Below are 18,778 nucleotides of genomic sequence, written 5' to 3' on the forward strand. Positions count from 1 at the left end.
CTCAAGCCTACATGTTTACAGCCAGACATGAGAACTAAACACAAAGTAGCAGAGGACACTGAATTAACTTGTAAATATTTAATTAAATTAATTAAAAACCAAACTGAAATGCAGGTAATGGAGTCTGAACAATGATTCGTTTTAATATTTCATCCTATCAGCTCCAATAGCTGCACAAACTTTACAAACAAAGAATGCATTTGCTACTTTTAGCTTTCACCTGAAGTCAGTTTTATTTATTACTTGATAATTAATAAATATTAATTATTATTATTATTAATGTATAAATTAAATGAAAATGAGTAATGACTACTTTCATTGAGTGTGTGTCTGGCTCTGTGAGTGTGTGCTGATTCATGAGTGGAGGGAGTGGTGGTGCAGGGCGTGACTCTGACACACGCTGTATCACACTATCCAGGTGAGAAACAGTTTTTAAGGCAGCAACACGAAGCAGTGCACGACTTTACACAGCAGAGCTGAACTCCCGAGCACAGCTGTCTTCTGTATTTGTTTGCCGACAGCTGCTCCTATTTCTTCTGGAGGTTTTCACAGGAGGAACACAACATGAGAATACTTTTACTACTGGCTGGTGAGATTTCCCATTTTCACTGCTGCTTTATTGCTTTATTTCCTGTTCACTGAGTTTGTGACGTTAGTTTCAGTTTTGTACGCCACATGTTAGCATTCCTAAACACCCTGAAATAGAAAGCCTTCAGCTTTTTTATTTACTAACTAAAGAGGTGGAAGTAAGCTGTAGCAGTGAAATATGTGATGTTAGACATGTTGGTATCTGTCATGAAATCCTGTAAGAAGATACAAACACAGCCTATAACTACTGTGTAGAGCTGCAGTACATCTTTAAGAATAACCAGGTTAATGTGGAGATGCATTTATAATTTTACCTATTCTAAGTAAACCTTCCCATATGGAAAAGAAATAGTAAAAACTTATATGATTTACTCATGAAAGTGGCCACTTTCTCATTACTTTCATACATTGTTTTAGTAAGTATCCAAAACATACAAGTTTCATTTATATAATTTTTCAAGGGATCTTATATCTGTTTTCACTCTTGTATGCTTTTCATACAAGTTTCACACAAGACAGATACAAACTTTATAAGATTTATATATATCTGTTCCATATGGGTTAATCAAACATCAATGTGCTTCATGTACGTGGTTTCATCTGACCAGTACACAGCTGTGGGTTGTTTTGTCCCTTAGAACGACGGCCTTTGGCCTGAAAATAGACAGTACGATAGCTGCAGACCAACATCTCTGTTACTGCTTCAAACGCAGCGTGACACTCATTTAACAGTTTTATTGTAGGTTACTCAGTATTTTAGATGTATTTTGAACAGCAGTTAATAATAAAGAAAGAAGTTTTTGAGAGCCTCAGAAAGCTTAGAGTTAGGTGTGTTGTATTCATATCTGTACACATTCTGCCCTCCTCCTAACAGCCTCAGCCATACTGTCACACGCCCAAAATGACTGCTCATGGGGGGCATGCTACCCACCCACAGATGACTTGCTCCTTGGCAGGGCTCACCAACTTCAGGCTTCATCTACCTGTGGCCTCACTGGCTCAGAGGTCTTCTGTACCCCGTACCAACAGGTAAGAGCGTGCTTTCCTGTGTGAGCGAATGGAAAGTTTGTGCCACTACTTATATCACCCTTTAACAAACAAGTGAGAACTTCCAGGCATATCTCTGCAGCTAAAGGATACTCCAGTTTAAGAGAGTTTCAGGTAAAATATCCAAAAATTCAGCTTTAGTTTTTGATTTAGAGAAAACAAAAATTGCAAAGAAGAAGCAGCAGCTTCAATTCAACAATGTCATATGTGACATTATCGGATTGACAGAACAAAAGTGGAAAATACAAAATCACTCAGAGTGTCTCTGGCTTCCAGAAAACAGGCACAGAGGCAGGGAACAGAAATGTACACAAACTAAACCAGTGCAAACCAGAACTGCTGACTGATAGAAGAGGTGACAGACAGGAGGACAAATGAGATTCATGTGCAACCCGTGAGGGCAGGGAAAGACAATAGCAACTGATCAAAAAACACAAAAACAGGAAGTAAAACCAAGTGAAACACATAAACTAAGAAGAAAAGAAAAGACAACACAGAGCGTGGGGATAAGGCAGCACAGGACACTGGCACTACAAACACAGAAAATATATACAAATAAACATAGAGACTTAGGATGCCATTGTGTTGATGTTACCTTCATAGATCACAGTATGGGCAATGTTGGATTAGCCTCAGGGAGTTAATAACTGTCTTAGGCGTGGTCCTCTGTTCATCCATTTAAATGTATCCTTGTACTTCAGCGCTCACACAAAGACGCACACATGACGATGAAAGCCTTCGGCGTCATCAGAGAAAACAAGTCCGATCTAGCCAGGAATGCCGCTTTACTGCTGGAGGTGTCAGATTTTGTATCTAATGAAAAAGAGCTGCAGAAAAAGTGTCGAAGCTGAAGGTACTTGAAGTAAGCAAAACTCTGCTCACTAACTGCTGAGAAGAAGCAAATACAGAATAAACAAGTCCCCAAATCTAGCCCAAGTAGACAAGGTGTTATCTAATGAAGGATGAGAAAAGCTATGGTTTGTGAAAAGGCCCGGCAGAGGGTGGACAGGAGGCCACGATCGTGTTCTTTGTGTAAGTCAAGGTGGAAGAGTGAAGAGGTGAGCACAGTGTGGCATTCAAAGACAGCGTATGAGCCGAATTCGCTTCCATAAGCAGCCATCATAGAGGGAACTCTTCATATCCAACTCAATAACTCAGGCTCCTCATATTTGTTGCCCCAAAATACAAGAGATTAGGTAACCCTGGGCCTCTGTAAGGCTCAGCGGCACAGCCTTAGGAGGCTTCTTGTTCCAAATAACATCCTAAATAAGACTGCCTACCTCTAGAAAAAAAGCGAGAAGAAGCAAGATCAGGATGAATTTAAACACATATGAAAAGCATGGAAACACATTCATTTAGGTAGTGCTGATCCCAGAGGGAACTGAAAAGATTAGAAGAGACCAACGTTCAAAGACATATTTAACTATACATATTTACAAGAGCCATCTTTGCATCATAAACGTGCCCCCAGACAATTATAAAGCTGCCAGCAGAGTCCGAGGCTGTTTTAATGTGAATTAAGGGAATATTTCTATGAATAGGGGCAGCAACATCTTTAAATTTGCTGGAAAAGGATGAAAGACACTTCCCAACCCATCTTAGCGATACTGTCTATTTCTCCAAGACAGGTTTCCTGCAAATAAATGATATGTGCATGAAGTACTAACACTCACATTCCTGCTCCCATGTGTCCATCTTAAGTTTGCCAGTGAACATCTAAATGATGCTGTAGTCAGATGAAACCAAACCCAAAAACTTTGCCATCAACTCAAGTTGTGCTAAGAAAAACCCACCATGTCCACAGTCGAGCATAGAGGTGGAAACATGCGTTGGGGCTGTTTTTATGCTAATGGTAGAGAACAATGTCACTGCATTGAGGGCCGATGGATGGGGCCATGCATGTACCCAAAAATCTTGAATGTTCAGCCAGGTCACTGGAGATGAGGTCGTGGATGAGTCCTCCAGTGACAATGACCCAAAGCATCTGACCAAGGACACTAACAAGTGGCTAAGGAAGAAGAACATTATGGTTATTGTAATATAAGGACCCAGTACACTCAGCATTGCAGATTAGTGAATGTTTATTAGCACGGTGCTTTCCAGCCTTCTCCTGACTGCTTGCACTGCACTCTGTTCGCTCTCCTCCCTCTGTCCTCCCAGCGTGCTGCTTAAATAGAGAAGGCAGCATTAGAGTGCTGACTGCCAGCTGTGTCAGCCAGTCTCCCCTGGCACCGCCCCCTGAACCCACGGTCCCATGGCCCGGCCAATCTCCAGACCTCAAGTCTATATAAAATCTTTAGAGGGAGTTGAACCTTCATTTGCCAATCAGCAGCCAAGCCGCCTCTAAAGAAAAGCTTCAGAGAGTTTCTGTAAAGGGACACCATCCCTCCTGAGATGTGTTAATAAATACTGACTGCTGAAATCAGTGGTGCGAGCTGTCAGTGAGAAAATGTTCAGATGACTGAAAATTTAATTCAATATAGTAAATAAACTGTGTTGTGTTTTACTAAGCTTTTAATGGGGCAAAGGTTCAGTGCTAGAACTATTAGAAATTCACTGTTACCTGATCAGTGACCCAGCTTATGTGGCACAGCAGAGGATTCAGAGGCCAGTCACTGGTCTTGAGTTCAGGGTCAGCTCATTGGCACACTGTCCTTCCATCACACATTACACTGAATCTCTCGTGGGAAAACAAAAGGTTTGATTTATGTCTTTGTGTTTTTATTCTTTCAGAGGAAGATGAAATGTTGTCCGTGTGACTCCAAGAACCCAAACAGTCAGCTGGCCCACACTGTCCAGGATGTTGTGTCCACCTCAGGGCCAGACAGATGGTGGCAGTCTAAGAAAGGTGGGGGATGAAAGCAAGCAGTCATACAGAAGGACTAATGCATAATACAACTAATACACTATACTGACAAAAGTACTAATCTGCCTTCACATGCGTGTGAACTTGAGTGTTGACCCATTCTTAATAAATAGGCCCATCAAGATCCTCTGCACCAACCTAGCTCGTTCATGTCTTTATGAGCAGTCATGATGGCAAAGGAACGGGCATCCCCGAAGTGTTCTCTCAAAGTTGGGAGCATTGCCAGACGCAGAAGCGTGATTTGTCACTCCAGAGAACTCTTCTCTGAAGCATCCAGTGGTTTCGTGCTTGACACCACTGCATCCAACACTTTCTGTGGTGCTCAGTGATGTCAGGCTTGGATGCAACTGCTCAGCCATGGAAACCGTTCCATTAAGCTCTCTATGCTCTCTTGAGCTAATGTGAAGACTACGTGAAGTTTGGAGGTCTGTAGCAATTGACTCTGCAGCAATTTGGCAACTCTGTGCACTATACTCCTCATGATTCACTTACCCCGCTCTGTGATTTTACGTGGTCTACACTGAGCAGTAATATAAGAGAAACTTTGACACAAACTCAACCACAAACAGTTGAGTGTGGAAAGGAAATTTCATGTGTGGACTTGTTCTACAAGTAGCATACATCCCAGTTAGGGCTGGGTATCGTCACTGATTTCTAGAATCGATTCGTTTCCAATTCACAAGGTCCCTAATCGATTCGATCCACGATTCGATTCGATTCGATTCAATTAAATTCGATTTGAATCTGGGAAATTTTGACAGTCAGAAATATTATAATTCAGATCAGTACATTTACATATTTTTGTATCTATAAAAAGGAAGCTGACACACGCAAGACTTTATCAAAGGTGTGAGCGTCACAGCAGATGCCTTTGTGTCAAAGTAGCTGAAGATAAAACACAGAAAAACATGAAGGTGGTTTTCCTGGCCTGGGATTTTATAAAAATATTCTGCAGTACATCAAAAACAAAAGAAAACCATTAATCAACATATGAACGTTACCTCTGACGTTACAGCGGTTTTATTAGAGACACGGCTAAGCGTTTTGCATTTTGCATAATTTTAAAAAGTTTAAATTTGTTCAGTATTGAACGGCAGAAATGAGGTTTTCTTTTCGGAAGTAAGTAAAAGGGAAAAAAAGCGCGGTCAACAGCGCTGTAAACAACAGTAGACTTGTGCGTAACAAGCAAGCGAATAATGCAGAAAACAGATTTTTAGACGGGAAACTGTTCTTGAAGTACAGAGAGAGAGAGAGAGAGAGAGAGAGAGAGCTGTGCATGACGTGTGATTTTATCGTGGTGGAAGCAAAACAGTAAAAGTCAGAGTGAATCCATGACGATGTTTATGTGAAGCGTAGTTTGGATCTTCTTTTGCTGCTGGTTCGGTCAATATTGTTCGGAGAGAGATCAAACTAACAGCTTTAGAATCAGCGCAAAAAGGACGTGAACACAAAGCGCGGACCCGCCGAAACATCAGAATCAGCGAGCTGTCGGCTTTCAGCCCCGACCGTGTCCGTGCAGTTGTTGTGCCAAAAAGTGATTGTCTGCCAAAAAGTGATTGTCTGCCAGAAAGTGATTGCCGTCCGCGGGAGCGCGCGCAGCCGCTTAAAGCTGCAGCGCCCGTCGGGTGAGAAAGGCGACATCTCACTGATTCTGATCCGCGGGTCCGGCACTGTGTGTTTACGTCTTTGTGCAGAATCCGTGTACCTGCTCTCATTTACTGTCTTAGCTGTTTGGTGGTTGTTGAAATTTTGTGAGGTTTAACCTGAGATTCTGGCGTTTCGGGCAAAATAAATTTATATTAAAAAATCGATTCAGGATTTTAATGAATCGATTTCACATTATCCAAGCCAGAATCGATTTTAATCGATGAATCGATTATTAAAACCCACCCCTAATCCCAGTATCATGCTGGAATTCACTGAGCTCCTGAACGCAACCCATTAATTCACAAATGTTTGTAGAGTGATCTCCATTACTAAGGGCTTGATTGCATCTTGATTGCCACTCCCATGACCAACATGCACCTTGTGGCCATCGAAGTGATTGTAACACTTGAATATCAGCTGGCTGTACTTGGCTGTTGCTCAGGAGATAGAGCCATCTACTAACTGCTTGCAATCAGGAGACAGCCCCCCTCTCTATTTTTAAGATTAGGCTTAAACCTTTCCTTTTTTTTGTTTTCACAAAGTTAGGGTTGGATCAGGTGACCCTGAGCCTTCACTCTGAATCTCCAGAGCATTTCTTCTTCACTCAACTCATTTCACTTACTATGTGTTTTTAGACCACTTTGCAGTTAATCATTAGATAACAGTGCATTCTCCTACAGTGTGTTTTTTGTCCTACCTCCTTCTGTTTAAACTCAGTCGGTCATGGCCGGTTGTTAACTCCCTTTTAACAGTTTCTTTCTGTTTAAAGGGAGTTTTTTCTTTCCACTGTTACCATGTGTTTGCTCATAGGGGGTCATTTGGCGCTATAGAGTGAAAGTGCATTATATTTGAATTGAAAACTATGTCTCCTATTAGCAAGAAATAAGGAACGTCAAGTTCAGTCATGAAGCCTATTGTAGTTGCTATTGACTGGCAGGGCCCATGATCCCTATACAGGACCCAAAACACTTCCAGGCATTCCAGTTCATACCCTGTCAAGTGCCCACCCGTCTCCACCTCTCCTCCCTGGATATCCACTCACATAAGATCCACCAATATTTAGCCACACCCTATCATCCAGTAACATAGTGTACGCTGTTAAGTGCCAGGAGGATTGCCAGGATTTATACATCGGGGAAACCAAACAACCTCTGGCTAAGAGGATGGCACAACACAGAAGAGCCACCTCGTCAGGCCAGGACTCTGCAGTCTATTTACACCTACAGGCCAGTGGACACTCTTTCAATGATGAGGATGTACACATCCTGGACAGGGAGGAACGCTGGTTTGAGGGCGGAGTCAAGGAGGACATTTACGTGAAAAGGGAAAGACCATCTCTGAATCGAGGAGGGGGCCTAAGGGTACATCTGTCACCATCTTACAATGCTGTGATTGCAGCCATTCCCCAACTCTCTGTGAATGGGACTCATGGTTAATGGACTGGTTATTATATAGCGTTTTTCTACTTCATCTAAACACTCAAAGCACTTTACACAACTTGCTTCATTCACCCTGTTTTTTATGCTCTTTCTGGGTAAGTATCTATCTAACATTTACATGCTCTGATGGATGCATCGGAGGGTTAAAATCTTGCCCAAGGATATTTGGCATGCAGACTGGAACAGACTGGGATCGAACCACCAAACTTCCAGTTGAGTAGGTGACTTGCTCTACCTCCTGAGCTAAGGGCTCTATGAATGGTACGGCATATTAATGATAATGAAACTGATCTCACAGCCCATTGTCACTCACTGGTGCTGGTTTCTGTCATTATGCAAATGTACTGTTTATAAGGGTGGGAAACCTGCAGTCAGCTCAAACTGAAGAAGTCCCCTGGATGAGTTACAAAACGTTACTCGACCTGAAAACACTACGTCCAGATGAACAGAATCAACTTTTTTGGAACTCCCTTACCTGGATGATTGAGCATAAAAGGACAAAAAGAGGTGAAAGAAGGTGGGCAGGAAGATGATTGGACTAGAGTAATTATGACAGTATTGGGACTGACAGTGTGGGAAAGCGGTAGTGATGTAGAGAACAGCCGGAGACGACTGATTACAGATCTTTGTTATTGAGCTTACACATGAGCTTCATTACTGCTCTGCTTTCTGTTCCTGCAGAGACGAGTCCAGTTACTCTTCAGCTCAACCTCAACAATCTGTTCCAGCTTGACAATCTGATGCTCAGCTTCAAGGTATGACACAGTCTGTCCTTTCTAGCTTAATGAATGTTCTATGCATCCATATGATTTGACTCAGAAACTTTTTGTAGAGTGTATGCTACTTTGCTTTATTTTGCTGGGGATTTTTCTCTGCAGGGTCCTCGTCCCAGTGCCTTGGTCATAGAGAGGACACTGGACAACGGCAAAACATGGCAGCCCACCCTCTACATGGCAACAAACTGTCAAAAAGCATTTCCCAGCGTACCCACAAGAGTTCCTCTTGCCATGGACCAGACATACTGCTACACACTGCCCCCTACAGACACAAATCCATATAAAGATCACACAGTAAGGGAGAAATTGCTGTTGCTCCGGAATAATTATTTCACCTTCATTTTTGCCAAATGATGATGTTTCCTCTTCGTTTCTTTTTTATACATTTACATATAAGTACATCCTTAAATACATCATTTAGTCCTGAAACAGAACCGAAAAAATTCTGTTTCTTATTTTTATTTTTATTCATTTATATTTAAAGTGTATAGATCTTATTTTTATATTTGATTCATCCTTTATAAATAGACAAATACATAGCATACCAGACTGTTTCTGAGTGGGAATGCATCAACAAAAGGTTTCTAATAAATGTAATGCAGTATTGCAACAATGTAAGATATTCTATGTGTGTACAGAATTAATATATATGCATTTCACTTCCCCAGATTGAGTACAGTCCTTTACGTCAATACGCTTACGTCGCTGCTCCCAAAAGCCAAAAGATTGAAGGTGAGTTTTATAACATCCTTAACAGTTCCATGGATCAACACTGGCCTTTGCATCCAGTTTAAGTGTGTAGTTCAGTGACTCATAACTATTTTGTCTACAGATGTGTCTGGGTTAACAGGGCTGAGGGTGAGATTCACAGAGCTGGGTGATGTGCCTCATCTGCCAGGCAGGAGCCTCAGTAGGTTTTACGCCCTGAAAGAGATGAAGGTGATGGGCAGCTGTATGTGCCATGGACATGCTAACCGATGTCTGCCACAAGGATACAGCAGTAACCTTGTGCCCAGTACTATACAGGTCTGTATGCAGGGCATTTTACCCTTTCATGGTCCCAGGTAGTCATTCGAAAGGTTTACAGTAAGCAAATAAAGTCAGATCACTTTATTTGTTGATTTAATACAGAAGTCCTGCTGTAAGCTCCTAATGGTTACTCTGTGTTATGTCAGGATGCCATTGTGTTGTATGATAGAAGCAGGTTCTTTTGCACAGTGAGGATCATCAGCAACACAGCTACAAAACACACATCAACCAAAATTATTATAGTGGAAAGCCTCTAAAACAATTTTAATATTACAGAGACGTTCTTGCTTTAACTGGATGTACGTTCCTAACTATTCACTGTGTCACTGGAAATTCATCCATCCATCCACTTCCTCGACCAGCTATCCAGCTCAGGGAAAACCTGACATCCATCAGCACGTCTGCAGGGAAAATAAAAAAATGACGCCACACTTTTGGAGACCTTATTTCCTTCTTTTGGTTTTCCTTGGTGTGGTTTTTCATATGTAATGTGGAGATTGTTTCCCCCGTGGACACGCTGACGGATGTGAGGATTCCTGATCGTACTTTGGCTTGTGGTGATGTGTGCATGTAGTGATCATTTAAGTATTCGGGTGTGCTTGTGAAAATAGACTTTTATCGCCATCAGCTTATTCCTAGCGTGACGACATAGTGTTGGTCCAGTTTGTTGATCTGCTCATTGATCTTGGCAGGTGAACGCACAGTGTGACTGCCAGCATAACACAGCAGGTGTGAACTGTGAGCGCTGTGCTGATCTCTACAATGATTTGCCCTGGAGACCTGCAGAGGAAGGCAACACTCATGCCTGCAAACGTAGGACCTGCTACAGACTCTTTAATCTAAACTCTGTGTGTGTGTGTGTGTGTGTGTGTGTGTGTGTGTGTGCGTGTGCGTGCGTGCGTGTGTTTAAATTTTGTGTGACATAAATTATTTCAAAGGATCAAAATATCCGAGTTCCCGTCAGGGGAGCAGAGGTCTAAACAGAGAAACCTGGAGCTCTTTCTCCCTGGCCACGGCCACATCCTCCCGCTCGATGTAATCTCTCTTGTAATCTCTAGCTGTAATAATTTGTGAGATGTATTTAAAGGTAAATAATAAGAATATGTGCGTACTGGCTCACCACAGACCAAAGCCCAGCTTATGAAAAAGTATAGATAAGGTTATTAATCCCTAAATTTCTTCATTTTAATTATCTGGGTATATTATCCCACCCTTTTGTCTTGTCCTCAGGTTGTGAGTGTAACAACCACGCACAGCGCTGCCGGTTTGATTGGGCGGTGTATGAGGCCAGTGGACAGAGGAGTGGAGGTGTGTGTGAAAATTGTATGCACCACACCACAGGGCCAAAGTGTGACCAGTGCGCTCCAGGATACCAGCCAAACCCCCGCAGTCGAATGGATCGTCCTGATGCCTGCATACGTAAGTGAAATCCCTCCTAACATCTCTGTGTACCACGTTTCTGACTGCAGAGGTCACACTGAGCGTTTGTGGATAAACCGTGTTGATGTATTTGGCGCCAGGCTGTATCTGCAGTGCCGAGGGGACAGTGAACGGCGGCCGCTGTGATGACAGCACAGGATCCTGTCAATGCAAAGTGAATGTAGAGGGTCCCCGCTGTGACCGCTGCAAGACAGGATACTACGGTCTGAGTTCCTCCAACCCTCAGGGCTGCACTAGTGAGTCACCTAACACCTACACATCGAAGCTTAGCTTGGTACTGCACCTCAGTAAACATGGAACTCTTTTCTTTTATTGTTATACTTTTACTGAAACTAATTAAAAGCCTGTAAAATATATTAATTTTCACTGATGTTCATATAGTACTTTATATCAATACTGTAAGAATACAGATGTTAATATTAGTATCATTTAATGTAATGTTTGAAGCATGCAGATCTCCATCAGACTCTGCTCTTTTCTAGAGTGTTCCTGTTCTCCACACGGCTCCCTCTCAGATGTCTGTGATCCGTCGACTGGCCAGTGTCTCTGTCGTCCCCACTTCCACGGCATTACCTGCAACGTGTGTGTGAAAGGCTACTGGAAGCCAAACATGTCAGAAACCTGCAAACCCTGCGGCTGTGATGCCACCAGATCAACCACTGATTCCTGTGATCAGGTATGACCCAAAGGCCTTTCGGTGAGATCCATCAGCTGCTGTAATGCTGGAGCCTAAGACATAAGATGTGTGTATCCAGCTGTTTCCATCCAGAGCAGTCAAAAGTGTGTTTGTTTTTAAAGCATTTACAATATAGTTATTAATTGAATTAAAGATTCATTAAATGGTAAATGGCCTGTATTTGTATAGCGCTTTACTTAGTCCCTAAGGACCCCAAAGTGCTTTACACTACATTCAGTCATTCACACACACATTCACACACTGGTGATGGCAAGCTACATTGTAGCCACAGCCGCCCTGGGGCGCACTGACAGAGGCGAAAGGTAAATTTATTAATGATCCTCAAATGTCGTCTACAACTGTTTGTTTATGTAGCTAAAAAGTGAATTTTCCCAGTCCTGGATGACCGAGAGCCTACAAAGACTAACCATGTTATGTTTATCTTCACTTTGAATTCACTCCTGAAAATTACAGTTGAAAAGTTGTTTACACCTGGTGTGACTTACTGGTGTTGGTATGAGACATGATCGTAGCGAGGATGCAAATATTCTGTCTTTGTATCATCATCACAGATTATATCGAGTTCATTTGTCTTCTCTGGAAAATAATGAAATGATCTTGTTTTTGTTCAGCTGACTGGTCAGTGTCAGTGCAGATCAGGCTTTGGAGGCCGAACATGTACAGAATGCCCTGATAACACGTACGGAGACCCCCTGAAAGGCTGCCAGCGTAAGTCCACCACTCGTTCTGGAGTTTTCTTTCAGTTCAGTATCATTTATATAGTGCCAGATCACAACAAGGGTAATGGTAAAATATTGTAAGGTAGAGAGAAAACTCTACCTCCTCCCAGCATGGATTAGCATGCTGGGAAGCATGCTAATCCATGCACACTTTGAAATTCAGCATGGACTGCTGAATTTCAAAGTGTGTTCACTTACAAAGATGTGAACAGCCTGTCATTTTTATGGTAGTTGTTGACTTTCAATGATTTCTTTGAACAGTTCTTTTTCCAAGATGAAATGATTGCACAGTATACATCTTTAATAACTTAAAAATAAGTTCGTTCTCAGATCCATGTATGGTCAAAATGATACAAACAGGCTGATAGATATATTTACATACATTCACTCGTATCTTTTAATATGTGGTGCTGGCAGTGTTTTACTTGACAAGGCCAGGACTTAGTTAGTGATCATGAACTGACCAAGAACAAGAGGAAAGTCTCAGGAATTCAGTGAAGACATAATAAGGAGAGTTATAGATCTGCACAACTTGGGGAGGTCTGCTGGACTTATTTCTAAACAACTGCAGATTACATGAGGGGAAATTAGGATGTTCAGTAATAATCCAGGAACCACCAAGCCTCAAGCCTGCTGCCAACTGGAAGCTGCTGGTACACTGTCATCACTGTCCACAGCAAAGCCACTGAAGTTCTCACTGAAGATGGACTCGAGTTTAACTGGCATTCCCACACGGTTGCCCACACGGCTGCCCACACGGTTCAGCCAAATGCCTTCTGGTAAAAAGGTGTTTGGTCAAATGAGACAAAGATTGAGCTTGTGACTGGTTACAATGACATATGTTTGGAGGGGTGAGACGCTCAAACCAAAGAACACTGAACCAACTGTCATCATACTCTGGGGCTACTTCACTGTCAGTGGTATTGTTAGATTGTACAAAGTAGATAAAAGTCTAAAAGGTATTCAAATTCACCTCAAATCAATAGAACGGTTGAATCTTGGACACGACTTGGTGTTACAGCAGGACAATGAAACACAATCGATCCACCCGAGAAAAAAGAAGAGTTCAAAGAAATCATTAAAAGCCCAAATTTAAAAAGAATTTGATGTAAGCCCTGTGAGCATGGCTGAATGTCTACAACATTTCCATTTTGAAAAACGCTTTGTAACCGATCTGTATGACCATCCTCTGTCTTAGCCTGTGACTGTGATGCCGATGGAACCCTCCCAGGAGTTTGTGACAAGCAGTCGGGAGTCTGTTTGTGCCGACCGGGCGTCTCTGGAGCTCGCTGCGACTCCTGCAGTCGTGACCGCTGCGACTCCTTCCCTGACTGTGAGATGTGTCCCTCCTGCTTCTTCAGCCTAAACGCTCAGCAAAAGAATCTCAGCTTGGTCCTGTTGAGACTTGCTTCCAGATTACCGTCTCAGTCTGGAGGCGGCGCTGACTTTGGGCCCCGCATCAGTGACCTGGAGGCCACTTTGAAATTCATCCAGAACTCCATGTCCTTCTCACCCACCACTGATACACGTGATGCTCTTTCTGAGCTGAAGAAGCTCAGGTGGGAAACTGCTGAAGAACTTAATTCTAGGTTTAACAAATACGAATCACCCTTAAATTCAATCACCTTACACTGTTTTTTCATTGATAATATCATCTCCAGGTACCAGGTTGATAATGACCTTTCACCCCTGACAAAAACTCCTGGTCTGGACTCTGAGCTGGACAAACTGCAGGACCTGCTGGAAAGCTTCACGCTGGTGTACAATGCCAAGAAAGATGCCATAGAGAACTCTGCCAGTCCCAACAATATAGGTCAGAAAAGACTAAGCATTCACTGCAATTCTACAGATGTGACTGATGACTATTTTTGTATCACAACAGCGTGAAATCCACTCATGTAGACTTTTCCTGTCTTTGCAGGGGCATTTAACACCATCAGAAACGCCAACGATAACTCGACAGATGCCACCAAAAAAGTTGAGGCCGGGAAAAATACCATAAAGGAATCAACTGATGTCCGAGAAAAAACTGAGGACATTCAGAGCAAAGTACAGCCGGCCAACACCAGAGATCTGGACAAACTGAACAACAGCATGGCCTCCCAACCCAACCTCACTCCTGTTGCCAAACAAGTAACTAGCAGGACTGATCTTGCTTTATGTTTCAGAAAAAAAACTTCTTGATCTACTGTTTAGCTGACTTGCAGCATATGAGTAAAACTGAAAGATTATTATCTTAAATAAGCATCCATATGCATATGTGTCATATTTCTCAGTGTGAGCATAATCCAGGCCGTTAATCATAATCTTTCTTGTTTGTCCTGAGATGGAGTGCATGGAAAGTTCATTTTCTATCATTCAGACTAGTAATCATCATTGCCCTCCACCTCTAACTCTGTTTTTCAGGTGTGTGGCAGTGTTCACTCCGAGCCCTGCACACCTCTCCAGTGTGAAATTGGAGATTTGTGCACACCAGGGGGAGACGCACCCTGTGAAAAGGGGGGAAAGTGTGTGGGTGCTCTGCCTCTGAGCAAGAAGGCAGACGCTGATGCCAAGGATGTGAGGGAAGGACTCGACAAGCTCTCTGGGAGGATCACAGATGCTGCAGAGAAGGTAGACTCTTATAGCTACATACAAATAATGAGTTTTATTATTCACACAAGTCATTCTTAATCTGTTTACACATCTCAAGTAGTTATTCAATTTCAATGTGTGCACAGCTGCAGAAAACACAGGAGATAACCAATCAGGTGAGGCAGTCTACAGAGAAGCTGTCCAGTAAGCTGCAGCAGGCCAGAGATGAACTCGAAGACGACCTGAATGAGACACGCAGCGTTGTGAAAGAGCTCAAAGACTTCCTGTCAGGTACGACTGTTTTAGGACTGTTGGATGAGTGAAACCACTTTGAGATGGAGGGTGAAACTTCTTTGGGTGTAACAGAAGGTGATGCTGAGATCACCCCTTTAAACACCACCACAGTGTAAACTCCAGCTCCAGTACTAAACTCTAGCTTTTCCTGTTTTGGTGTCCAGACCCATCCGCTAACCTGACCCATGTCCAGGAGGTGAGCGACTGGATCCTGAACGCCAAGCTGCCCCCCAGATTGGCAGGGCTTAAAGGGAAGCTGCAGGAGCTGAAGGAGCTGACAGCCAATCTACCAGACAGCACAGCGGTGCTGAAGGAAGCTGAGCCACAGTTAGATGCAGCCAAGAAACTGCTACAGGATGCTCAGGATGCCAGGTTGATGCTCGCACTTCACTGTCAAACTGATGAATAAGATGCTCCTTTTTTTAAAGAATGATCAGCTTTGCTCCCACTGTTTGTACAGACCGAGCGAGAGACCGAACACATGCTTGTACAGCTATACCACGTGAATTTCCCTAATGCAGAATTAATAAAGTCTATGTCTTCATGAATATGAGTATTAGTGCCTTACGTTTAATCAGAGATTAGTTTTTCCAGACTGTTTTAATCCAGTCCTTATTTTTTGTCGTTTTTACCCATCAGTCCTTCAAACTAATGGTTTCTGTGGTTGCAGGGACACAGCACTGGGTGTGAAGGCTGATGTTGATGGGCTGCTGGCAGGCTTCAGCTCAGTGAGCCCTTCCCTTGCTGAGCTGGAAGACAAATTGCAAGACAAAATCGATGTCATAGAGACCTTGAATGATAACCTTACTAAGGTAGAAAGCGCAGATGAAACAATGGTCTATTTATTACAATAAAAACTGCTTATAGGCTGAGTTTGGATGGGTTTTCTTCATACAGGCCAAAGACCAGCTGGTGCCAGCAGAGAAGGCACTGGACGATGTAGCAATACTGATAAAGCCAATGAAACCCCAGCTGGATGAGCTGAGAGACCTGCTGCAGGATGGAGGTCAGCAGGCTGAAGATGCACGGGAAAATGCAGAAAAAGCTGATAAAGAAGCAGCTGCTGGAAATCAGGTAAAAGATCTGCTGTAGCTGCTTTAGACTGACAGACGAGCATCGACTTTAATAAGGCAGAGAGAACAAGAACCCAGTGTACGCTTCTATTTGCATTTCTCAGTCATCTGTAAACGTGAATATAAATGAATATAATGAGTGTCAGCACACTTGTAAGCTCATAGTGTGTTTTTGCAGTGCAGTCAGCTGTAAATGCGCTGAGTTGCAGACTGCTTCTGGGCTTTGTGGGTCGTCGTTCTTCATGCGGCTGAATAAAATCGTGGATATCTTCGGTAACAGATCGTCGCTAACATTTAATGAAAACGTTTTCTTCTCAGTATTTGTTTATATTTTTAAAATTACAAATTTAAATAAAAGTGAAGAATTCACATTTCAGGTAGGCCAAATTAAACTGTAGCTAGGTTTATTTAGCTCCTATTTACACTATATTGGCAAAAGTATTTCCTCACCCGTCCAGGTCATTGAATTCAGGTCTTCCAATTACTTCTATGGCCACATGTGTATAAAATGAAGCATCACATATGCAGACTGCTTCTACCAACAATTCTGAAGGAACGGGTCGCTTTAAGAGGCTGAGTGAACTCCAGCGTGTTACTGGGATACGATGTCACCTGTGCAACCAGTCCAGATGTGAAATGTCCTCACTGCTAAATATTCCAAATGTTAGTGGTATTTAAAAAATGGAAGCGACTGACAGGAACTCAACCATGAAGAAGTAGGCCATGTACAATCACAGAGTGAGGTCAGCAGAGGCTGAAGCACATAGTTCATCACTACAGGACTCCAAACGTCATGTGACCGTGAGATTAGCTCATGAACAGTCCACAGAGAGTTTCACAGACTGGGTTTCTATGGCTGAGCAACTGCAGCCTACACTGACATCACCCAGCACAATGCAAAGCGTTGGATGCAGTGGTGTCAAGCACGAGGCTACAAAGGCTCTAAAGCAGGGTTTGGTGACTGCCAGAGGAATTCTGTGCCAAGTGTAAAGTTTGGTTTGGGGGGAATTATGGTGTACCATTATTTTTCAGGAGTTGTGTTCAGCCCCTTAATTCTAGTGGAAGGACTTCTTCCTGCTTCAGCGTGCCAATGCATTTGGGACTATTTTGGGAGATGGTCTGTGCACCAGAGCTCAAAGCAAGGTCCATAAACACAAGCATGAGTGAGTTTGGTGCAGAAGGAGTAAAACTCAGACTATGAGTTTTCTTGTGCAACTTCAGTGTTTGACCTCACTTATGTGCTTCTGGAAGAATGGTCAGCATTCCCATAAACACACTCCTGAACCTTGTGGAAAGTCTTCCTATAAGCCTTGAAGCAAAGGTTTGGCAACATCATATTAAACGCTATGGATTAAGAATAAGAAGGCCACAACTGAGTGCCATATTATGTGTGTACTTGTAGGACCTGTTGACTTTGGAGAAGCACCTTGACCGTCTCAAAGAGGAAGACATTCCCAGGACAGATGGCGAGACGGAGCCAGCGGGGGATCGACTGAACAAACTGCAGCAGGATGCTGGAGCTCTGGCTAACATAACCAAAAACATGCTGCAGTCTCTAGACGGTAATTCAACCAACATTTCCACTAAAAGAAAAAAATTCACTCAATGCATCCTCAGTTCATCTGAGAAAGTAGGACATTTAGTCACAAAGCATAAAGTGTTGATTGTGAGGTTAGTAAGTAGCTACTTCACTAGCATGTAAACGTAGGTGATTTGGGGAGCATGAAAGTTTTCATATCAACAGTTCAGTTTGAATTTTTACAGGTAACTTTGTTGTTGCGTGCTCCTACCGTGAGCTAACCCCTGCTGATCTAATATTTTGCTTCTGTGGACATTCTGTGTGGCGCTCTCTAATGACTAAATATATCAGAAATACAGTTCTACGGTCCTGACACAGACGGTGTGTCCCACTCCCTGTAATGCTCCTTGTGTTTGTTTTCTTCTAGGAAAAGCCGACTCCATCCAAAGACTGCAGGACGAGATAGTTCAGAAATCAACAAAGCTTGAACAGCTCGATGTCGATCTTAAAACACTTCTGACACAACTCCGTAAGAAAGCTGACGATCTCAGTGCCTGCCAGGGCTGAGTTCACATGTGCAGTTAGTATGTAACTGTAATATAACACTGTCTGAGGAATTACAACCATTTTTATACATACTCTCTATTTTAAAGACTCAAAAGTAATTGGACAGTTGACTGACAGGCAGTTTCATGGCTGCACGCGACATGTTGCTCATTAAAAAGCTGAAAGATTTGATCCCAAATGATAAATTTATATTTAGTGGCTGTTCACAAGAACTATGAGCTCCGAGATAAGTAAGTAGAGGCATTAAAAATCTAAATAAATCAGACAGACAGATTAGAAACAATAAAACCAGCTCACAAATTAAAAATTTTGTGAGTTTATGTTTTAGACAATGTAATTACTGCACAGGTGAATAACAGCATGAAAGACTCTGATTATCTGAAATACCCAGTGGTGGTGTACAGATGCAGTATTCATAGGTATAAGTATGAATATGCAGTATAACAACTGTCACTGTACCTTCTACTGCTCTTTCTGATGTCGTCGTGCTTAGAGACCAAATT

The 18,778-nt window shown here is 42.6% G+C and overlaps 1 protein-coding gene across 1 annotated transcript; it reads left to right on the forward strand.

Annotated features, from left to right (window-relative positions):
* The first annotated feature begins 564 nt into the window (after positions 1 to 564).
* Positions 565 to 18,275, forward strand: LOC134628182 (laminin subunit beta-3-like). Its single transcript, XM_063474917.1, has 22 exons — positions 565 to 589; positions 1,463 to 1,617; positions 4,369 to 4,483; positions 8,269 to 8,342; positions 8,466 to 8,657; positions 9,032 to 9,095; positions 9,196 to 9,389; positions 10,085 to 10,205; positions 10,623 to 10,811; positions 10,913 to 11,068; positions 11,315 to 11,508; positions 12,141 to 12,237; positions 13,447 to 13,807; positions 13,910 to 14,061; positions 14,170 to 14,381; positions 14,655 to 14,861; positions 14,969 to 15,113; positions 15,281 to 15,488; positions 15,787 to 15,928; positions 16,014 to 16,190; positions 17,592 to 17,751; positions 18,136 to 18,275. The coding sequence occupies exons 1-22, from the start codon at positions 565 to 567 to the stop codon at positions 18,273 to 18,275; spliced, it is 3,480 nt and encodes a 1,159-aa protein (XP_063330987.1).
* The last annotated feature ends 503 nt before the right edge of the window (positions 18,276 to 18,778 follow it).

This window comes from Pelmatolapia mariae, linkage group LG5 (genome assembly GCF_036321145.2).
Source record: "Pelmatolapia mariae isolate MD_Pm_ZW linkage group LG5, Pm_UMD_F_2, whole genome shotgun sequence".
Classification (NCBI taxonomy): Eukaryota; Metazoa; Chordata; class Actinopteri; order Cichliformes; family Cichlidae; genus Pelmatolapia; species Pelmatolapia mariae.